The 24,528-nt window shown below is 43.9% G+C and overlaps 1 protein-coding gene across 7 annotated transcripts in view; it reads right to left on the bottom strand.

Annotated features, from left to right (window-relative positions):
• WWOX (WW domain containing oxidoreductase) overlaps positions 1–24,528 on the bottom strand; it is a 1,124,776-nt gene that overhangs the window by 710,557 nt on the left and 389,691 nt on the right. The window contains exon 9 of one of the 7 annotated variants that reach the window (XM_055299644.2): positions 1,437–8,128. The exons of the other annotated variants lie outside the window; for them this stretch is intronic. Coding sequence (XP_055155619.1) covers positions 8,015–8,128 — 114 coding nt within the window. The 3' untranslated portion in view covers positions 1,437–8,014. Of the gene's footprint in view, positions 1–1,436; positions 8,129–24,528 lie in introns of those variants that run through there. 7 annotated transcript variants of the gene reach the window in all.

The raw sequence follows: 24,528 nt of genomic DNA, 5'->3' as shown, positions 1-24,528 counted from the left end.
ATTATTAACATTACAATCACTTTCTAAGTCAAGACAATATAAACAAAACAATGAAGGCCTGATCAGTAGTTTTTGCCTGTTTCCATGGTGTAAATAGTCCTGCCATCGCTGCTTTTCAGCTCCCAAGTTGATATCCCTGAATGCAGGGCCGGGGAGCATTGTGCACTGGCAGAGCATCTGCAAATACTCCACTGTATAGACACAACAGACCTAGACAACCGCAAAAGCACAGCTAATATCACGTGTGGTAAAATGGCTACAGAGTATTGAGGTGCGATTATTATTATTTTTTTTTTTTTCAGACTGAATCTCGCTCTGTCACCCAGGCTAGAACGCAATGGTGCAAACTCAGCTCACTGCAGCCTCCACCTCCTGGTTTCAAGAGAGCCTCCTGCCTCAGCTACCTAAGTAGCTGGGACTACAGGTGCTGGCCACCATGCTCGGCTAATTTTTGTATTTTTTGGTAGAGACACGGTTTCGCCATGTTGGCCAGGCTGGTCTTGAACTTCTGACCTCAGGTGATCTGCCTGCCTAGGCCTCCCAAAGCGCTGGGATTACAGGCCTGAACCACCATGCCCGGCAAGCTTCAATTATTCATTGAATAACTTTGTCATTGTCCTGTTCTACATGAGGGGAGGGCCTCACCGCACACTGGAAACAGTGCCCACTGTGCAAGGGCAGGCAGGTGTGCACGCACACACACACACGTGTCTACACACGCACACATGCACACTTTAACAGGAGATCCTGCTGGCAAAATCTCCTCGTTATTTGTCTAGAGAGGATACTTCTGAACAGCCAGCCAATACATGGTGCAGATATAACAGCAGAAGATAATTAAATATCTGCTTTCCTGGTAGGTTTGACATAGACAAAGGAGAGAGAGGAAACTGTAATCACCCCTTCAGACCAGGGGCACCCCAGCCACCAGATCAGCCCTGTGGAGAGACATCGGCTGCAGGCACAGTGCTCAGATCTGCAGATCACGGCGGGCTCCCGGCATTCATGCCCCGCTTCCCAACTCTTTCTCCATGACCACCAGCTTTTCCTCTGTTGCTTTGAATTGGAGGGCACGGTCAGCTTTCAATTACTTATCAAAAATGAGCAACATCCTTGTGCTCTGAATCATTTGCTGTTATTTCTCAGGGAAAACCTGGTTTGAGAAATAAAACCTAAGAATAGGGACTGGGTGTGAGGTCTACAGAACACAGAGACACTCTGACATCAAGGCCAAGCTGGCCAACCCTGTTCTGCAGAGCAATTAGCTACGTCTTGCGGCTAGATGGCTGTGTTGTTTTTGATTACAGGTGTCCAATCCTTTAGCTTCCCTGGGCCACACTGGAAGAAGAATTGTCTTGAGCCACACATAAAATACCCTAGGACTAACAATAGCTGCTGAGCATTAAAAAAAAAAAAAAAAAAAAAAAAAAAGGCCGGGCGCAGTGGCTTGCACCTATAATCCCAGCACTTTGGGCGGCTGAGGCAGGAGGATCACCTGAGATCAAGAGTTCAAGACCAGCCTGGCCAATATGGCGAAACCCGGTCTGTACTAAAAAATACAGAAATTAGCAAAGCTTGGTGGCGGGCACCTGTAATCTCAGCTACTACGGAGATTGAGACACAGAGAATTGCTTGAAACTGGGAGGCAGAGGATGCAGTGAGCTGTGATCATGCCGCTACACTCCAGCCTGAGTGACAGAGCAAGACTCTGTCACACACACACACACACACGCAACCAAAAATCAAAAAACACCACAGTCCATGCATAAATATCCTGATGTTCTAAGAAAGTTTACGAATACATATTGGGCCACATTCAAAGCTGTCCCGGGCCACATGCGACCCGCAGGCCATGGGTTGGACAAGCTTGTCTGAACAGGTGCTAATTCGGAGGATCTTTCATGCCTTATTAATCAAGGCGAGATGCTGAGACTGGCTCTGCGCTCAGCACACGGCACAGTAAGACTGTGTTTCCTCCTCTACCATATTATAATTCAAGCAAATCCTCAACAGGTAAGAACGCATGCCAAGAGGTGCAATGCTGGAGACGGGACCAAGGCATTTCTCAAAGAATGTCGAGTGTGGGGGTGATATGTGTGTGACACTGATGTTGCATGCCTGTTTAGTCAAGGATAAGATGCCTAATATGACACGCAGTGGGCCTCTCTGCGCGTATTTTCAAAACATAAAAACACGGATAGCCTTTTATGGACCAACCGGACTAGAAGTATTCTGAAGTGTTCCCCAGAAATGCCAGAGCTGTAAAATGACTCAGATATAAACTAGAATACTCTATCACTTCTCAGTAACATTGTTTATTTCCTTTTGACTTTTTATTTTTATCCCAAGGGTCAGTTGCTTAAAATAAGCATTGATGTTTCCTAGGTACAATTTACATTTTGAATGTGAAATCCAATCTATGGTTCTTGGCTGGGAAAAAAAAAAAATGTTATTTATGTTTATATATTACTGCTAATCTCATCTTTAAAAATAGTCAGCACACAGAAATCACTCATATTCTGTCTCCTCAAAAGACTCCTGATTCTTTTCATTTGTTCTCTGTTGGTTGAACGCATAGAAGAACACTATCAAAGTCTATCACTTTATTTGGGATGACGTTGCTCTTGCTAGAAAGATCTTGCTTCTCCTCCAGGGTTTATGACAACAGCACAGATTAGAAGGGACCCTGAGGTCCGGCACGGTGGCTCACGCCTGTGATCCCAGCACCTTGGGCAGCCGAGGCGGAAGGATCACTTGAGGTCAGGAGTTCAGGACCAATCTGGCCAACATGGTGAAATCCTGTCTCTACTAAAAATACAAAAAATTAGCCAGGCGTGGAGGCAGGCGCCTGTAGTTCCAGCTACTTGGGAGGCTGAGACAGGAGAATCACTTGAATCCAGAGCCAGATGTTGCAGGGAGCATACACAGATTGTTGAACTGCCCTACAGCCTGGACAACAGAGCAAGACTCTGTCCAAAAAAAAAAAACAAAAACACAAAAAGCAAGATACATTTAGCCTGAAAAGAATTCAAGTATAGCAATGACCAGACCTTGGGTAGGTAATAATTAATCACCACAGAACTTTGAACAGCCTCTACTCCAAAGCTCTTCCCACTTGGGGCTTCTGTGTCCCTGCGTTCAGAAAAGGGACAGACATAGAAAAGGAGGATGCAGTCTCACCGGGCCATAAACATGTGAGTAGGTGGAGGCAGTCTTGGAGACTCTGAATATACCTTCCGGGTGTGGAGGGAATCAAAGGAATGCTCAGGCTCTCTTTCGTTTTTCTTCTCTTTCTTGGCTAAAAATGACGTGTTATAAGCACTCGAGCTCTAGTCTTCATTTTTATAGAGGGGCTAAGTCACTGAGCAGATTCGTTTCCGAGGCAAAAGCGATATAGAATGTCAGCACGCGCCAAAAACACGCTTGGACTCTTGGCCAGGAGAACACGGCCTGTGTGTCTACAGGGAGAACGAAGAGGCCAAGTTATGTTCGGAGGGCTGCCTCCGATTTCTGATGCAGTCTTTTCACGTCCACAGAAGTCACTACCCAAAAAACTCGAAGCCTGTCCTCCCCTTCTCCAGGCAGCCCCTGCTGGCCCAGTGAGCAGCTCTTGGGCACAGACCAACCTGATACTCAGCAGAAGACCCAGGAGTGCAAGGGTCTGGAAGGGGCTGACCGGGGATGGCGTGTCTTCTTGACGGATCATTTCTCTCCTCTGGCGTTCAGCCAAGGAAATGCAGCTTGCAGAGCCAACCGGGTCCTTCTCTCTCCAAATCACATTGTTCATGATTAGGGAGATAAAGGCCCAAACTTCCTCCGTGGCCCTGGAGTCCTCTCCACCCACTCCCTCTACAGAATCAGATTATCTGGGTAGTTTTTAAAGTGTAGTGCGTGGGCCAGCTGGAACTAGTTGCCTCTTCCTGGCCAAATGCTTGGGGTTTCTTCCAGCCTTAAGCCTGCATGCTCCCTGTGCTAGCGAGAGCCGAGATGCAAAGCCAGGACTGGGAATGAGGGTGTTGCTAGCCAGACATCCCAGCAACTTCCTGAGTTTGGAGCAAGCCAAAAAGCCTGATGTTTTGGTGAGGCTGGCTGGCCCCAAGAGGTAGGACACTGGGCGCTGTAGCCCAGCACTTCTCTGGAGCCCAGCAGATTCTAGGTATCCAGTGCTTGAACAGTCTCTCCCTGGGCTGACCAGGCCAAATCTAGGTACGAAACCTTAAAAAGGTAAGATGATTTTCAGGGAGAAACAGATTGGTTTTCTCCAGTCTCTTCCATCGCAGGGTGTCCTGAGCCCCACTGAGAGGGCCTGGTGGACCCAAACTTTATTCTAGAAACTAGGCTAGTTGAAGAAGGCATTGTCAAGCCAGAAGCTGCCTCAGACTCTTGGCAAGTGCGTTAACTCAGTATGAAATAATATAAACAGAAAAGAACAATATTCTGTTTTCTCACTCCAGGCATTTTAGAGGCTGAGGATTAGAATTCATTTGGGATGGGGCACAGCTTTCAAAAGGAAGCTCTGTGTATTTAAAAGATCTTTAGATTTGAAGTTCTGAAGAGTGGGGGCTGCCTGGTGTGAATGCTCTAAAACCTATTGTGCTTCGGCGGCACAGAAAAATTCAGGAACAGTAATATCCCTTAGTGGAGGAGAAGGAACTGTGTGAAATACACCATGTATCTCCTTTCGTGCACAAAGGCATATACGTAAGCATATACAAAAACATACGCATTTATACATTCTTCTCCTGGGAGTCCAGCAACGCTTCCCAGTCATTATTCATATTAATTAATGTGGGTTTGGTTTCTAAACTGCTCAGATTAAGAACTCGAGATGTTCTAGAAAGTAAATAATCCAGCTGTTGCCTACCACAGAGAGCCCTGAGCGCGGATGCACAAGCTCTGGATTTGGCATGTAAACGGGGAGGCTTCATGCGTCCGTGGCGTGGTTCCAAGCCCCATGACCAGCCTCACTTTTGCAATTAAGAAACTGGAATTAATTCTCCCATCCTCCCTGATGCACAGAGATGTATTCAGGATAAACAGAGTCATATTTCATAAGTTCTGTGTGCTAAAGGGGAAAAAAAGACAGTATTACGAAGACACTGGCACCACAACGCCCGCTTCCGGAATGAGCCAGTCTGTTCAGCATTTACAAAACAAAATAGCAACGTAATTTCCATGCCATAGCAACCCTGGAAGAAAACTGCGAGGTGGAAACCCTGTAAAATTTGTACGAGGATTCTTAAAAATATGAGATGGACAAATGCATCCTGAGAGATCAACCTTGCTAATAAATGTTGGTTCATAACAATGTAATCTACATATGTGAATCTCAGAAAGTACCTTTCTCCTGGGAATTTCTTTCAGAAAAACAATCTTCTTTAGTTTACTGTTTTTAAACCTTTTCCCCCTTCAGGGATACTTTACCCTCTAGACTTGCCAAAGAGCCATTTCCTAATACATCCTAGAGAACATATGATTTCATTTTTCCACAGATGCATTTCTATACACCTGGTATTTCAGTTATTTATTAACCATGCCTAGTTTTGTAGTTTCTAGCTTTATATCTTTAAAGTCATTAAAACTTAATAGGAGAATTAATCATAAAAGAAATCTATCAAACACAGTTGCCAAGCACTTTTTTCCCCCCGACTCACATCTTTAAAATGTACTTGAATGTTATTTACTTCATCACACCCAGGGAATAAAAAAAACATAATTTGCAGCTTCCAAGTTCAGAGAAAGCATAAAAATGTGATTTACTATTTATTGTACACTTAGGCGCATGCATATTATATATTGCATGTTAATCTTCAACTGGCTAAGTTTAGCAAATTTGACAACACTACTGTTTGCTAGTGAGGAAAAAGAATCGACATCTGTTCTCTTCCAGATATGATTCCTTCTTGGAAGGAATTAGAAATACTCGCAGGCCTTCTCTTTTCTGGGTAAACTGATAGAACGCAGGCTGTTTAAACGGACAGTCAAACCACAATGCCCCCTGGTGGTGAAATCATGCATATACATATGTAAGTGCACCTTGTGAATATTTTTAAGAAACCTTATTTTTAATGGTGTGGAAATATTCTTTCAGTTTTAAAAATGCAAAGACAAAGATTGTGGCACATCAATTGTGCTTTTAGAGAGAAAATAAAGAGTTGCTTTGCTGTGAGTAAAATTAAAGATGCATTTATTTTATCAAAATAACCTTGATTATTTTTTTAAATAAGGAATTATATTTAAATGTCACACTGAAGACCTGGAATATGGGGGAGGGGGGGATACAGGAATTTCAACATATGTATTATTTAAACTAAATTTACAAAAGTGGAACAGTTGGAAGGTACTTACAGATAGACCTTAGGGTCTGTTAGCTTATTTTCTGTTCAGTGAAAATGAAATGAGAGCAGAATTCAGATTTTACCAGCGGATGGAGGACTGCATCTTCCCATCATGCTCTCAGCATGCACCTCTGATAAGCAGCTTAAAGGGAATTTCCTGGGGTCAGACATAAATAGAGATTCTCAGGTTCTCTTAATCCAGACACACATCGCTTACGAGTTAGGCCTCATAAATCTCAAAAACAGTCAGCAACACATGAAAGGCAATGTTGTTAGAAGCCTCAAATACATTAAATGGGAACGTTGGAAATGTGGACTCGTTAATCACACAAACACTGCCGAAGCTGTGTAGTAATCAAAGATCGCAGCACCTTCCTTTCTCAGAAAGCATCTCGTTTCGCTCCTTGCTATGGCTGGAAGCAGGGAGGCCCACAATAGAAAACGCCATCGCCTTCCTTCTTCACCTACTGAGGAGCTCAGCCATTAACAGTTACGAGTCATACTGTAAGTAGAGCATGAAAAAAATCACCGACGTATCCCGGTCCCCTTTTCGAGATCTGCTGGCCTTGGCAATGATGACTTTTTTCTGATGCAAAACGTTTCAAGACACTTGCCCAGTGTCATAGACATCATTGCCAAGACATGTCATCAAAGGATATTGGAATGAAAACAGAAGTCCACGCTGAAACTTGTGGACAACACAGATGCTCACGGCAGCATTATTCATAATAGACACAAAATCTATGAACTAATGAATGGATACACAAAATGTGGTATACCCATACAATGGAGTATTACCTAGCCACAAAAAGAATGAAGAAGTGGTAGATGCTGTCACAGGGATAAACTTTCAAAACATGATGCTAAGAGGAAGAAACCAGACACAAAAGACCACTAACATATCACTCTATTTATATAAGGTATCCAGAAGAGGTAAATCCATAGAAACAGCAAGTAGATTGGTTAGTGGTTGCCAGGAACCGGAGAGAGGAGGTATTTGGGATGATGACTAAGGGGTATTTCCTTGGGTTAATGAAAATGTTGTAAAACTGATTGTGATGGTGGATGCAAGCTCTGAATACACTAAAAGCCATTGAATTGTACACTTTAAGCAGATGAATTATATGGTGGGCACATTATATATCAATAAAAGGGTTAAAATAAAAAGGACATTTGAGGGCTAAGGGCAGATAGGCCCTGCAAAGCTCCAATGGATGTGTGCCTGGGAGGGGAGACAAGCGTAAGAAGAAGAGAATAGCATTAGCATCCAGAGAAGTTGGCTAAAACCCTGAGTCAGGCTAGGATACCATTCTTACTTTTGCAAAGGGGATGGGACTCAGGTCCATGCCCCCGGAAACCTTCTACATTAACTCTGAGAGGAAGTATTTTTTCCCCCAGAACTGAAATCTGATGATGGGCAGGTGGGATCACAGTGGTTTTCATCTTTCATTGCCACCCCAACCCCACCGCAACATCCTTCCCCACCATGGATCCAGATTTCATTAGTCCAGGGCATTGCTAGTTTCACATAACTTCTCAGATTCCACCAGTTTGGGACGCCGAGGTGGGCGGATCACTTCAGGTCAGGAGTTCGAGACCAGCCTGGCCAACATGGTGAAACTGTCTCTACTAAAAGTAAAAAAATTACCCGAGCATGGTGGTGGATGCCTGTAATCTTAGTTACTTAGGAGGCTGAGGCAGGAGAATGGTGTGAACCCAGGAGACAGAGGTTGTAGTGAGCCAAGATCCCACCACTGCACTCCAGCCTGGGAGACAGAGCAAGACATCAACTAAAAAAAAAAAAAAAAAAAAAAAAAAAAAGAAAAAGAAAAAGAATTTCTCAGGTGGTTCTAACATACAGCCCAAGGTGAACAGTACAGTTTGAAAGAGCCAGCAAAAAGGTCGGAACTTTAAAGAAAAGCTGGGTGAGCTATTTTGCAGGCTGTCTCAATTTCTTACACCTTCACAGACACCTAGACGCTGCTGCAGCCGGCTAGAGGAGGTCACGTTGAGCTCTTGAAAATCTGAAGATTTTCACAAAGAATGCCAAAATGTTTACACAAACAAAGATATATGAACCAAGGTGTCTGCTTTTATTTTATTTTATTTTTTTTTACAATACACAGGCACTGCTCCAAACAAGTTTTTCCAAAAAAAAAAAAAAAGAGAAGGAAGGAAGGAAGGAAAAGAAAGAAAGAAAGAAAGAAAGAAAGAGAAAGAGAGAGAGAGAGAGAGAAAAGAGAAAGAAAGAAAAGAAAGAAAAGAAAGAAAAGAAAAGAAGAAAAGAAAAGAAAAGAAAGAAAGAAAGAAAGAAAGAAAGAAAGAAAGAAAGAAAGAAAGAAAGAAAAAGGAAGGAAGGAAGGAAAGAAGGAAGGAAGGAAACAAACATGTATTCCAGTGAGGGTATTTATGTTCAAAGTTCAGAAGTTTGTGGGCATTAACTGAGACCTGGAATCCCTACCATTCACCTGACCCTCTGTCCTGCCCAACATTCTTCACTGTTGAATGCCTAAGAAAAACAGCCTCCTCCACCTGCACCCCAGCAAAGTGAAACATATTTCCCTGGCTGGGTTTTAAGCCAAACTAAATACCAGCAAACCTAAGCGTGGTATTTGCATTACTTTGCCGTCCACCGAAAGAGACACACTGGCTTTGAATTCTTTCTTTTGGAACTTCCTTGAGCCAGAAAATATCGACTCCCAGCAGGCCCAGCACGGGCGCTGTTGTACATGCTCTCTGGGTCTGTACTGATCAATGACAATTTTGGTAAACACTGCCTGAATAATTCATCATAGAAAAAAGCTTTCGAATTAAATGATATCACTGGGGCTTCCAGCACAAACACACACGTGTTCCCGAAAAGCTAGTCCAGCTGGAAGACTGCTTGGAATAACCAAGATGATACCCAAGCTGAGCCCCCCATTTTATAAACTGTAATGAGTCATCAACCTACCCAACCCTCAGTCATGGGAAAATGCTGTCAGAGCCTCAGCCAGGTGTTCCAGCAGCATGCACCTGGCACATCTTGCTATGGCTTGTCATGGTAAAATGCTACCATGGTTAACCCAACGTGGCAGCATACAGCGATCTAAAAAAAAAAAACAAACAAAAGTGGAACAAAGATAGATGAAGGGAGAAAGGAAGGGAGGAAGGAAAGAAGAAAAGGAGGAAGGAAGAAAGAAATGCAAAAATGTTGGCTGTATTTTGTGCAGAGTAAAACTGAATGGCAGCAGGAATAATTCAATTTAATCTTGGCAAGCGAAATGGAGACTTAGGACCCACAGCAAATGCCAAACAGTTTATACCTTCTGTTTTATTTTAAAGCCCCACCTTTCCTCATTGCACAAAGTCATACACACAATTAGTCCTGCACTGACCCTAAGTAGTAACATACCAGGGCTGGCAAAATTCCACACCAAAAAGCCATCCTTGGCTCAATATAAGCTCATGCATTAGCACGGCATACCAAAAACCTCAACGTGTGCTTTCAACCATGCTGGTCTGCTTTGCTATTGTGTTGTGTTGTTTTGTATTTTCCCACACGCAGAGACCAGGTTTTGACCCACTTCTTCTCCATCCCTCTACTGCTTTCTTTAAAGATTCAAAATGAGTCTCAGTGAGGCCTCAGAATGGTAAGGACCATTTGGTACTACTTAATCCTGTTTAGGCAAAGCCAGGAATGTCTATTTATAGCACATTAAAGATGGAATGTAAGGGAGGGGTCCATGGCATGAAATTCAAGGTCTCAGCATCCAGAGACAATTGCACTTCCACTGCCTTGGCCTCAATTTCTCACAAATGCATTCCACGGATGTATTTGACAGAGGCTGATGTCAAGTCCTGGGCTGGATACTGGAGCTACAGATTAAAAAAATAAGACATGGATCTCATCCTTAAGGAGTCAAAGGCTAATAGGGAAGAGAGTCACACGCACAAACAGCTACCAGATGGTACAACTAGTGCTCTACTAAGAGCCAGCAAAGGGGCCCTGGGCCAGGAGGCAGGAAGCCTGTCTACCGCCTGGCATCGTGGACCCAAGGAGACAGCTGATGAGTGATCTGCATTCGCTGCCAGTCTCCAAAGTACGGAAAATCTCCATGAGTCCCACCTGACCACTTAGAAAGGTTAGCTATGGTAAAAACTGAACAGGTGGGACAGAAGCCAAAAGAAAAATAAGACTATTACAAAGGGGCTGGTGGACAGCCAGGGGGTCTCCCGTGGGCCAAACCCATCCAGAAAGACTGCAGAGCATGTGTGCCACCCCGCCACTAGGAGTAAGGCCACACGCACAACAACATCATAGCTTGATGCCTTTCCACCACCTCCGCTCCCACCCAAGCAAAGCCATCTCACTGAGCTAGGGCCAGCCTAGACACCTTCAAGTGTTAAATACGCACTATCACCGTGTGTCACAAGGAAAGAGAAGGGCCCACGTGGTTTTCATACTTAGGAAAATTCACTTTTAATCAAACTCAGTTAATTATTGACTCAACAAGGATAAAACTACAATAAAACCATTTTTCCCAGAAGACAAACTATTAAGAAACCTCATGTACTTAACAGACAAAAAGCCTTCAGAAGTATTCCTTGAGCCTTCATAATATTCCATCTTCACAATCATTATTGTGCTTATCTCTCAATGCCAATAAAGGAGAGACAATCGAGGAAGTTGCCTATGTATTTAAGGAAAAAAACAGGTCAGTAACAGTGGCTCCTGCCTGTATTCCTAGCATTTTGGGAGGCCAAGACAGGAAGACTGCTTGAAACCAGGAGTTCGAAATTACAGTGAACTACGATCATGCTGTCACGCCACTGCACTCCAGCCTGGGCAACAGAGCAAGATCTGTTTAAAAAGAGAGAGAGAGAGAAACATAGACAGAGAGAGAGAGAATGGGGAATTGGCCTAAATAAATGCTGCTGCTCTCCTTTACTGAATTAGTGAAACAACAATGTCCCTTCTGAATTTTTCTTGCCATGAAAACCTCCCAATGCTTGTGTGTTGTTCATTATCCTTTAGGCCAAAGGTATGCAGCCCTTTCTCGGTCTCTACCACCTTTAACTCCCCATCAATAGCCTCACACCTTGTGCTTCTCAGTGCGTGGAGTTTTATTGTAAGCTTTGTGAGCAGGCCATGTGTGGTTTAGAAAAGGGGCTCCTCCTGAAAACCCTGCCCCTAGGTGGGGAAGGGGTGGGAGAGACGTGCCTGCTCTATAAACTGTGAAAGCACTAGCCTGAGCCCCATGAATTACAGCCTGCAATTTACACAGCAATAAAAATAAACCACAAAATATGCTATAAGAAGTCTAACAGCATTATTTTTCTTCTCCTGCTTCATGGTGACAAACCTGATGCTTTTTTTTTTTTTTTTTTTTTTGAGATGGAGTCTCGCTCTGTCGCCCGGGCTGGAGTGCAGTGGCACAATCTCGGCTTACTGCAAGCTCCGCCTCCCGTGTTCAAGCCATTCTCCTGCCTCAGCCTCCTGAGTAGCTGGGACTACAGGTGCCCGCCACCACGCACAGCTAATTTCTTTTTGTATTTTTAGTAGAGAGAGTGTTTCACCGTGTTAGCCAGGATGGTCTCAATCTCCCGATCTTGTGATCCGCCCACCTCGGCCTCCCAAAGTGCTGGGATTACAGGAGTGAGCCACCGTGCCTGGCCCCCGATGCTTCCTTAAAAATACCAAATTCCCTTTAAAATGTGGGGATTTTTTTTTTGTAAGTCTCAGTAACTCCGGTGTATAACCTGCCATCTATTGATTTATTTATGACAAAACAACCTCTCATTGTGAAAAACAGCTAAGGGTGACATCTCCAGACCCAACCGCCGTCCCTGTGATGCACTGCTGACGGTCCACATTTCGGAACTCCAATCCTGAAGAGTGATTAGACCTAATCAAACAAGTATTTATTCTACACACAATAATGCTAGGTGTTGGAAGGGCCATTTTTACATCAGATTCTTTTCTTGCATTTAAGCTGTGTGTACATTTTGAATATTAACCCCTTCTCAGACGTGTGGTTTGCAAATATTTTCTCTCATTCTGCAGGATGCTGCTTCACTCTGTTGATTGCTTCCTTTCTGTACAGAAATTTTATAGATTATTGTAATCCCAGTTGTTTATTTTTGCTTTTGCTACCTGTTTTTGTGTTCATATACAAAAAAACTCATTGAGCAGACCAATGTCATGGAGCTTTTCCCCCTTGTTTTCTTCTAGTAATTTTACACTGTCAGATCTTATGTTTAAGTCTCCAATCCACTTTGAGTTGATTTTTGTATATGGTGTGAGGTAAGAAAAGAACAAATTCTGAATAAAATTGGAGGAAAAGCTAGAATCGGAGCAAAAAATGAGTATGTCCTGTGGAACCATTTGGTCAGCTTCCTCATGCGCGTATGCCTTTCAGTCTTTCCAAACACCACCACTCTCAAGCAGGAGCAGAGATACTCCTAACAGAAGGTCAACTGTTGTTTCATGTTAAAGCAAAAGGCATACAATAGAGGGCTTGGGCCTTAGCATCCAACATCCCCAAAGCTCCCTGCAGAATAATTTCTGACCTTGCCTTCCTCCAAAGTTTCCCATTACTAACATCTTGGCCAAAGTTAACTCCCTTGATTTGAGCATGTCATTCTCCTTCCGGGTGGCTTGAGAAGGCAGGAAAGGAGAGAATCAATGAGCGAGGCCATCTGGCTTCAACAGTCAGTCATTCCTCTCCTTTCATACACATGGCACAGCAAAAGGTGTTCCCGGGAAGTCGGTGTGACCTCTCCATGTCTTGGGGCCTGTTCCTCAATGGGCTTCCCATTTCCCTGGGCATAGCAAATGCAAACACACAGTAAGAAAGCTAATAATTTGTTTGGTTTTACATAGTGAGTTGTCAGTGATGTTGTCTAAAGGGACCCCTGAAACCACGAGTAAACCAGAAACTTGGGGTGCATAGAATGCATCCTTCCCTTCAAGATCTTATGCACTAAAGAAAGCATTGTAATGGGACAAATCCATTTCCCAAAACATGTCCATGGAGATTCAATGGTCATACAATGGTACACACACCTTTGATGTTATGATAGTGGTCAAGTTAATTGAAAACAGCCACACAATGCCAACCCCTTGCTACCACGCGTGATTCCTCCCCTAAATTCCATTTACAGCTCATCACAGATAGGAAATTCTCCAATAAGGTCAACACAACAAGGACATCTGCAGTGATCTTTCTACATGCTTTGCCAACTTGGCACTCATCTATAACTTTAGATGATGAGGCAGAACACCAGTGATGACTGCAAACATATGCTTGATTTTTTTAAGCAACAGGAAAATGAAAAATGAACGGAAGGAGGGAACACTGCTGCCTTCTGAGGACAGAAGTCATGTTTCAAGTAGTCAGGAGTGATGGGGAGGTGGGACGAGAATGAGGACTTAGGGGAATCTGAAGAAAACAAGCTGGTGTGTGGGGAATGAGGGCAGTCAGTGAAGCCAAAAAGCACCAGGTGAAAAATAGCCTAAAAGAAGTAGAAGTCTAATCATCCAAAAATTCTAAAGCCAAAATAAAAATCCATAATTCACCAAAAGATACCCTTCCAGGTGTCTAGAAGACTGTGGTTATCCATTTAAAGATGTTCCTCTCTCAAGGAATCTCTGAGGATTATAAATGTGTTTATTAATTTTGATACTTTATATAACTAGTAATTGAAACTTATAAACGTAATCCAAACTCACTGAAAAAAAGTAAAATAAACCAAGTAAAGACTGGTTCAAAGTAAAACATGACCATTTTTCTGGCCGGGAACAGCGGCTCACGCCTGTAATCCCAGCACTTTGGGAGGTGGAGGCAGGGAATCATTTGAGGTCAGGAGTTCGAGACCACCCTGGCCAACACGGTGAAACCCCAACTCTGCTAAAAATACAAAAATTAGCCGGGTGCTGTCGTGCTGGCCTGTAGTCCCAGCTACTCGGGAGGCTGAGGCAGGAGAGTCACTTGAACCCAGGAGGTGGAGACTGCAGTGAGCTGAGATCACACCACTGCACTCCAGGTGACAAAGTGAGACTTCATCTCCAAAAAAAAAAAAAAAAAAGACCATTTTTCTATGACTTCCTAGCCAAACCTACACCCTGAAGAAAAAACCCTATCAAAAGTCTACTACTGGCTAGGCACAGTGGCTCACGCATGTAATCCCAGCACTCTGGGAGGCCAAGGCGGGCAGATCACGTGAGGTCAAGAGTTCGAGACCAGCCTGGCCAACATGGTGAAACCCCGTCTGTACTAAAAATACAAAAATTAGCTGGGTGTGGTAGCGGGCGCCAGTAATCCCAGCTACTCAGGAGGCTGAGGCAGGACAATCGCTTGAATCCGGGAGGCAAACGTTGCAGTGAGCTGAGATCATGCCACCGTACTGTAGCCTGGGCGACAGAGCGAGAGCCTATCTCAAAAAAAAAAAAAAAAAAAAAAAAAAAAAAAAAAAGAACACAACAGTCTACTACTAATCTTTCTAAATCTTTTCCTATAAGCACACAGACGCAGGTTAAAAAATTATTTTTAATTTAAAAAATATAAATCAATGAAACATCCTCACTTTGCAGTACGTCATGTCTGATGGGCCTGACCCCCTGAGTTTAGCCACAGCATAAGAGACCTCTATTCATCTGATGGCGGTGAACTGGGTTGCAACAAAGTACCTAAGGAGGAAATAATAAGCCTCTCTAAGGACAGGCCTAAAACCCTCCAAATGGGCTGTCACCGTGCGATGAACATCAGCCTCTTACTCAACTGACAGGTCTTCCTCCGGCTATAGGATCTTGACTGTAATTACAGGAAAAGCCATACCATAAAGACGGGGGGAGGAGTTAATTGACAAAACGCTCAATGTGCTGACTCAAGGACCGATGACCAAGGCTTAAATTTATTTTCCTCAAAAAATGACTGATATGTTGCCCATTAAGCCAGAACCATGCAAAATCCAGGAGATGCAGTCTTTCCAAGGTACCTGCGTGGGGTTCACACAGAAGACTCCTGGACTTTAAATGAAAAAGACCTTCGGAGTGTTGCCTGACAAAAACAAAATTTCAAAAAGCACAGAAGTTTTATTTGTTGCTGTTTTTATTTCTTTTTGTTTGCTTTATGCTTTGTGTTTGTATCAATCTTATTTATTAAACCATCCAAAATGCAAAAGGAAAGACATCACTTTGAGATTTGAACCTCCCCTAAACCTCTGGTTCCCAACTTTTTTACCTTCCAATGTGGTTTGGCTCTGGGTCCCCACCCACGTCTGATGTTGAATTGTAATCCCTGTGTTGGAGGAGGGACCTGACAAAGGTGTGTGCTGCATAGGGGGCTAGTCTGTTCTCTGCAGGAAGCGGATTGGATCGTGAGGTGCTTTCTAATCACCATCCCCCTAGTGCTATCTTGTGAAAGAGTTCTCCTGACATCTGTTTGTTTAGAAGTGTCTAGCATCTCCCTACTTTCTCTCTTCCTCCAGCGCCAGCCATGTGAAGACCTTACCTGCTTCCCCTTCACCTTCTGCCATGACTGTAAGTTTCCTGATGACTCCCTAGACGCAGAAGCCTATACAGCCTGCAGAACCATGAGCCGACTAAACCTCCATTCTTTATAAATTGCCCAGTCTCAGGAATGTCTTTATAGCAGTGTGAGAATGGACTAATACACTTTCCAATTATTATGAAATTCTGGAATCATTGCTCTACCTAGTAGGGAAGTGTTACTATTAACCTATCCAAATAGAAAGGAAATTGAGGATGATCACACATCATTCAGTGGGTAAGAACACGGACTCTACAGGCTCACACAACAATTCCAGCTCTATGCTCTTGGCCTAGTTCCATCTCTTCTATATGCCTCAGTTTTCCCAACTCTACAATGGGGATAAGACTGTTGTGAGGGTTCCATTTACGTAACGTATTCGGAAGGAGTGCTGTGGACTATACACTTATACACATATAAGTGCATGGCAAGTACTATATACATACTAACTCATTATTTTCATTTTTGCGGTGTCATTAATCAGAACTTGTAAAAAGAATAATTCTCCTTAAACACCCCAAAGATATCTTATAAAGAACTCAATTGATATTTTCGGGATCCTGAATGACCAAATGGAACTGCTCTTCTGTGCTGTTAAAAGAAAATCATCAACAAACATGTTAGTTACTCACACAAGTGGACGTAGCTTAATGTGACAGATATGTTCCCAAAGCTTTGTATGCATAAATCAAGCCATGCCTAAATGAACTAAGTAAGCCTGTCGATCTTGCAGTGAATCCTTTCTTTCCACAGAAGTTTCTGGACCCGAATAATGGTAACCACCTGGCTTAAATCAAGATTCTCAACATAGGACATTTTTGTATGTGGCTTCCGCTTATGGTTAAAGAGTGAGTGTCAGGTCCAAGCAGAAAATGGAAGCAGGAAACATATATTATTCCATTAGGTAACTGACTTGAAGTTTTTCCAGCCTTCTCCCAGGAAGAAGGCCAAGCTTCAACAGCAGCAAATCACCAGACCTAAAATTCCCAAAGGTGTGTGCTGTAGAGGGGACTAGTCTATTCTCTGCAGGAAGAACCATGCTGTTTTCATCAAAACATCACTTTACCAGAATAGTAAAGAGTATCTCCCAAGCTGACTAGAGACAATTAGTAATGACTACTTGGAGTAGGGTGCTAAGAATGATTATGATTGATTAGTGATGTCTGTCATGAATAAAGGACTTTGGGAAGTGCATGCATGCACACTGGGTACTTGCCATCTCCAGGCTCAACGGACGCAAGCATATGGCCTAAAAGGCATGAGGCCCCCAGAAATTTGTCAAAAGGCTACAAGTGGTGGAAAAAAACACACCTTGATGTGATTACGCATATTCTCTCAGAACCAATTACTCCCTGAATTATAACTTTGTAAGTCATTGAAAATTATCCAGAGCACATAAGCACCACAACGGAATTTCTCTAAGCCAACACATGAAGAAAGTTGCAACATAAATTCAGTCTTCTTTGAGAAGGAGGGAAACAGTGATTCCGTGAATATCTCCCACTGGCAGGTCCTGCGCTCAGTCCCCAGGGTCAGGGACTGTCTCCTGCTCATTGTTATGGTCCTTGATGTACATGAATGAGTGTTCTGTACTTTACATGCAAACAGTCCATTGTGGATTGGATGCTGAATATGTTTGGCTCCAGCACACTGCGAGGTCAGTTTTATCCACAGATGAGAAGGGAGGCTTAACTGCTAGAGTCACAAATGTGGTCCCTCCCGTGGACCATGTCATGGGTCAACTTACCCACTTTGCTAGCAGATAGAAAAGAAGAAAAAAATTACACAGTTTGCACATACACACTCCCCTCTGGAATGAGTGTCTCATCCAACCTCTACCGCCTTGTGGCTCAGGTTTTCCGCTTCATCCTCCGTAAACTGTGCACACATTGTCACCTAATGGAACTATCTGCTTCCCTGTGTGTGGAAACGGCACTCATCTTCCAGGTTGCTGATTTACTTGTCATGTGAAAACAGTTGGCCGGAAATCTGAGAATGCTAAGTTTCAAAAACCTAGAGACTAACCCCAAAGCACACCCCCACAATCCCCACTCCCTTTGTCCATTGAGAATGGCAAGTGTTACCTTCCGTGCTTAAAATGCACCCGGACCAGGGAGAAAGTCAGGTGAAGATGTCCATCAACAAGCAGCACCCTGGGCTGCAGAATCTTGATGAGGGTAATGAAAAGAAGAGTGGAAGGCAAGTGAACAGCCGTGTGTGGAGGGGAGTCTTGGGCCACTGGAGGCATCTGTGCCCCCACTCCCCTGCAAATGATAGTTATTTAAAATGGCTTTATATGCTCCTATTTTCTCCTGGGGTTTCAAATTCAGCTCCCATCTCCCAGCTTGCAAGTAAACTCTAGTTCTGAGTCAGTGATTCCCATTGTGATGGCATTCTGTAATCACTCCCACAGGTACGCAATGCACTTTTTTATATACCGCAATGAAAACAAGACATGGTAGCCAAGTGTGGTAGTGCACACCTGTAGTCCCAGCTACTCTGCAGGCCGAGTTGGGAGGATCACTTGAACCTGGGAGGCGGAGGCTGCAGTAAGCAGAGATTGTGCCACTGCACTACAGCCAGGGTGACAGCAAAACTCTTGTCTCAAAAAAAAGAACAAAGAAAACAACACATTGTGTACCACTGGAGCTTAAATACACATCAGTGTGGGGGAAGGGAGAGAATTAGATTCAAGAACTGTTCACTGAGCACCTATTAGGTTGTCAGCGCAAGGTTAAACAGGGAATAAAACTTGGTCCTTTCCCCAAGGGGCGTGTCATCCAGGTGAAAAGATGACCTTGTAACCGGACAGTCACGATACAGAAGCACTCATGGTGTTGGAGCTGAGAGGGAAGGTGATGAATGGCCCAGGTGAGTAAAGGTCTGGGAAGGCTTTGTGGAAGATATGAGGCCAAGAGCTGGATTTTGAAGGATGGAGAGCCTTTTGCCAACAGACAAGAAAGCACGAGCAAGGCAGGCAGCCTCGGGGAGAGGGCACAGCTGGCACAGATGACTCAGCCTGGTAAGCTCAGTTCAGTTTGGCTGAAGCATGAAGTTGGCCAAGGGGGAGAGGTGGAAGGAAAGAAGGCTGGAACGGTCACTCAGGGCCAGCTCGCAGGCTGGTGAGCCAAGCCGAGTTGCCCATGATGCCTCTTCCATATGAGCTCATGGCCAGTTTGATTTTATCAGCTCCTGCTAATGGGTCCTGTTTTGCAGTACAGCAAATGGTGGTGGGTGAGCTTCTCAGAGCCATTTCCTAGGCTGAGTAACTGACTGCTCCGCCTGGGGAAGAGAAGCCGGGTTTGCTTGGTAAGCGGTGCTTGGTAAGGTGTAGCTGAAGACCATCATGTAGAAAACAGGAGTCAAGGCAGTTTGCTGCAGGAAAGAGAACTGAGGGCCAAATGGTTCAACAATGACGTGGGTTCTTTCCAAGTTAAAGAGGACATCTGAGCTATCAGAGGATCGTTTGTTTCATTTGGTCTCTGCACCATGTCAAAATGCCCTGTCTTCTTTCTCCTCTGTCCCACAACAAGCCAGAAGTCTGAAACTAGCCCAGTATTGAAAATAACGCGTGTTCATGACCTCCTTGTGAAGAGCATAAACAGATTTGCAGGAACTAAAGCAAGGATCACAAGACAATTTCACCAATTATGAGCACCAAAGGAGTCGAAAGCAATGAAGACAAAGGTAACCGCATAAACACACGTGCACATACATGAATAACAGATGAGGTCCCTTTAAGATAGACTGACTGTACCTGAAAGTTACTATATGCTGAGTTATTCGTGTGTTAAACAACACTGTACACTTCCAACAGGCTTCCGTTGGTGCTTGGTTGACGATCATGGGACCATATATTATCACCCAGCTATTCACCTTGTATGTCCTTGATAAGCAAAGGTCAACCCCAACTAAAAGCCAATGCCACCATAACCAAAAAAAAAAAAATTTTTTTCCCCAATCTGAACAAATCGTTTAGTGTTAAAAATAAACAGAACTAGAAATTGTCTCTAACAAACTAATATTAGTCTCCCCAGAGGGTTAATTATGTCGCTCCGTATTTTAAGAAGAATGTAAATTGCCAGTTTCAACAGATGTTCTTTTAAAAGAATTGGTTATCTGGGAAATGATGGGTCTTTGTTAGAGCTTACCCCAGTGGAATATAAACATTAAAATCATCCGGCTATCTGTCAGACCCCTCCTCCTCCCACAACTGTTACCCATACCAGTGTTACACCCTTTGGTTATCAGCAGCTTTAGTGACAAGTGTTCCAGCCAGAACTGTGGTCCCAGATTTCAGATGACATGTTAGGAGGGTTTCCAAACTCCCCTTGAGCCATTCCAGTGCACCAGAATGGCATCTTGCCATCATGCCAGGTCCCAGCTCAGGTGTCCCACGGCCATTTGCATCCTATTCTTTTACCCTGGAGAGCAAGACTATTAGGTCACAAAGAAACAGAGCTAGAAGGTTCTGGAAATAGAAGCCCTGTCCAAATTCAGTTTAAATGCTCAAACATGTAACATTTGTGTTACATACATATTTGAAAGCTGCTAAGGGGAGAATGAAAACTGAAGTCTCACTGGGAAAGTGGTTAGAAAAAAAAAAGAGCTCACAAATGTCCCTGCTGTTTTCTCTCAAAAGACATTTTGTGATACTGAAATGTATGTTACCCGGTTCAGAGTGAAAGCTTCCACTTGGATATTTGGCCAAGTAAAGAGAGGAAAAAAATCCGCAAAGTGGCATTTCATTATTCCAAGCAGAGCGACCTCAGCTGACCTGGGGGTCTGGAGAGAACATCTGTTCTTATGTTACGGCTGGTGTTGGGTGTCTGGCTGCCAACCTCACTTGACCTAACTCTTCATTATCATCCTGGTTAGACTCACTTCACAGATAGGGAAACTGAGGCTGAGGGAGATTAATGACTCCTATGAAAAACTTAACAGAACCTGCTTTCACTATTCATCTGCTAGTAACAAGCATAAAATCCCATCTCAGCTAGAAAGGTAAGCAGATAAGTATTGATCTCCTGAAGTGTTTCTGAAAGGGCCTGCCCAGTGCAGGATTTAGACACTCTGCAGAGACTGGGAAATTCTGTGTTCTACAGGCAGGAGGGGACAAGGCAGCCTAGTGCCATTATCAGAAAGCATGTCCCAAACGGCAGAAAGAACAAAATAAAAGTGACAACAGATGTGGCCCACTGAAAGCTACTTTGAGAAAGAGGCATTGGGCATGTTATTTGACTCAATCATCCCACTGATCTGCCATAAAGATATCATTAGACCCATTCAACAGGTAAGGAAACTAAGACTCAGAGAGGTGAAGTCAGCTGCCCCAGCGTCATATAGTTCCTAATGGCCTATGAAGAAAAGTCCAGGTCTGCTTGACTCAGAGCCTACCTCCCCTCCCCTACAGCCACTGTCTCAGATGATGCCTAATGAGCTCAGAGCACTGACATTGTATATTACAAGCAGCTCCACAGTCTCTCGGGTCAGCTACCTGAAGACTCAGGCTCAAGGTAGGGCCAAAAAGCCATCAGTCAGCTCATGTGCAGATGCCACAATTGTATATCCAGTTGAAAAATCAGCAAGTCTCATCCTTACAGAGGGAATCTCAGGAAAAGCCAATCTCAGCACTCTTGGGTCCTAAAAAAGGGCTCAGGTGTACCACTGTGCAGGTTTTACACAATTCAATTACAGGAGGTGCCCTTTACCTAGACTAGAAAATGAACTCAGCCACCTAGACATAAGCTACACTGAGCCTGTTTCACTGCTGAGACAGGACTTGGAAGATTCACAGAATAATCCTGAAATTCACATCTGGACTAACTGCTAAGGCTATGCAAACTTCCAGGGTACCAGGATAAAGAGCTTCCTCTAAATAAAGACCCATGTTCCATGTTCCCTCCATCCCAAGCCAAAAGTAGCAGGATCTTTCAAGTCCTCCAAAATGTAGATTCCCCAGTTTCCTGTGAAATCTCTCCCTGCTCCACAGCTCAGAAACTAGGCTGGAACCACAACAAGTAACAGCCTGAGAGAGAAGAGCTCCCAGTTCCACTTACTTTAGAGGCCCCATTTCTGAGCACTCCTGTACCTCTTCTGAAGCTAGGGGAAGGTGGGATAGTGATCCTGGGTAGAAATACTGCTTCTCTTTCTGTGGTCCAGGTTGCCTAGGCAGATGTTACTTTGGTGACATAAGGTTGCCTTATGCCCAATTCTAGTATTGGGGGATTGGTGGTTCCTAGAAAGCAGAGAAAAGGAGGTCTAAAAACACTGATGCATTAAGCAGCTAAGAATGGAGCTCTGGAACACTAGTTTCCAACCAGGGGCCATTTTGCTCCCCAGAAGGCCACACATTTGCCAACGTCTGGAGACACGTTTTTATCATCCCTACCGGGAGAGACGGTATCTAATGGCTAGAGGCCAGGGATGTTACTAAACATCTCCAAGATACAGGACAGACGCCCAGTACAAACGACCCACCTTCCAATATTAAGAGCACAAAGCGTCAACATCCTGAACCAGAGGAAGCATCTGCAATAAGTACCAAATAGGTAACAGGGGAGCCATGCCTCTCCCAAACCCTCAGTGTAAAATGGGCCCGCTGTTACAACACCACACAAAGATGGAACATTAATAAGAGACTCCCTTCAAACTTGCGGACTCATCCTTAACAGATCTCATTAGTTCGTATTAGTAGATGGGATAAAGAATTGGGGAAATAATGCCCAGGGGCTCAAATCTGCTTATGCATCTACTTTTTCTGGGAGGAAAATAACCAAATCTCTGCTTTAGTCATTCAGGGAAACCTAGCACCTGTCTATAGCAACATGTTCAAGATGGGGGGGAAAAAAAGGAAAAAAAAAAAAAACTGAGAAAAAAGATAAATTATTTATCCAGCATAAATATTAAAGAAAATTGCAAAACATAGTCTGGTGTCAACATGCTGTTGTTACAGAATCATCTCGTTATAGCTTCTGGCAAAATACTGTTGTCCTTAATATCACTACAACAGAATCATGTGGCATGTACCAAGCAGGGTGCATGTGTCTGCTCGCCGTCGAGGACACTTAGCAGGATGCGAAGCAGCTCATCACACCCCATCGGAAAATTGTGCAGCGATGCCCTGTTAGGAATGACCCTGCGTTAGGAATAGGTCATTAACTTCACCCGAACCCAAGGTGCAATTTAAACCTGGCAGACAATGGTCGGGCGTGGTGGCTCATGCCTGTAATCCCAGCATCTTGGGAGGCCGAGGCGAGTGGATCACGAGGTCAGGAGTTCAAGACCAGCCTGGCCAAGATGGCGAAACCCTATCTCTACTAAAAATACAAAAATCAGCTGGGCATGGTGGCACGCACCTGTAATTCCAGCTACACGGAAGGCTAAGGCACAGAATTCCTTAAACCCAGGAAGCAGAGGCTGCAGTGAGCCGAGATCATACCACTGCAGCCTGGGCGACAGAGCGAGTCTGTCTCAAAAAACTGACAGTCAATTAAACACACCCAATAGCGTACAACAGCCAGGTCTGACTGGCTTAAGAGAGCATGCTGCTAAATTATCAGGAACTGTAAGAGCTAGTTGTTGGGCACACTCATTATTAAGTATTAAATTATATAAATGTATGATTCAATAAACTATATTAAAAAAGGTGAAAAATAATGCAAAGCTCAATACTTATGAATAATCTTAGTAGATGTGACTATTATCTATGTTCATGAGGTTATTTACATCTATTACTCAGCATAGTGCAAATACTTGACATACATAAAATGGTATGGGACTAGGCATCTCTTTCCAACTCCAAGTTCCAAGCTGCAACTTGCAATCAGCCAAGGTGTGACCATTTACACCACAGTAATCAGCAAATACTACAAAACAGGGTTTGTTTCCCCTAGCTCCGGCCAACAGAGCAGGTGTTCCACACTTACCAGCACACCACCACACACCCCCTCACACAGACACCAGGAATATGGTAACAGCATTCACAAAGAAATTTAGTTTTCAGATAAAACATCCACGATGCAAAGTTTAACAAACTCTTTTCAGCAACTACATGGACTCCTAGGTAACAGAGTCGTTTAATAAATCTGTACAATAATAATTAAACCCCATAAATAACGTATCTGTGGAAGCTTCCTGGCTGGCCCTTTAGGCCTTTGTTGCCAAGTGATCCATTCTGAATAAGGCTGGCAAAATAACTGCAGCAAGGAGTGGCGGTGGAAAGCAGGTTTGCTCTCAATAATGTATGAAGCCCCATGCTGGGGAGAGGGATCCTTGGAAAAGCGGCTCCGCAGCAATCTGTTCTTTCATCTGGAGCCGGCGTTCAAGCAAAGGTGCTGCCCCAAATCAGAAGCACAATTGCTCACTTGTGAGCAGATGTCCTTCACGCAGCGGGCAGCGCTCTTTCAACACAGAGCTGAACAAATGCGTGCTGTTAGACAGGCTCCCCTCCCCGCTACCCAAAGAACACAGTATACGTTAATTTCGCATGTTGCAGAATAACGTTTGAAAGGGGAGTTGATGCAGTAGAAAAATCACGCGGTGAGGCAAAATAACTTTCCACCCAAACGAGAGGAAGAAAGGGAGTTTGGTTCCTATCGAAGATGAGGGGGAAAGAGTGTGAAATATCTTCAACCTCAAAAGAAACCCAAAACAGG

The sequence above is a fragment of the Symphalangus syndactylus genome, chromosome 11 (assembly GCF_028878055.3).
Source record: "Symphalangus syndactylus isolate Jambi chromosome 11, NHGRI_mSymSyn1-v2.1_pri, whole genome shotgun sequence".
Lineage (NCBI taxonomy): Eukaryota > Metazoa > Chordata > Mammalia > Primates > Hylobatidae > Symphalangus > Symphalangus syndactylus.
The sequence above is the reverse complement of the archived record's forward strand: the minus strand, read 5'-3'. Positions and strand labels throughout refer to the sequence as shown.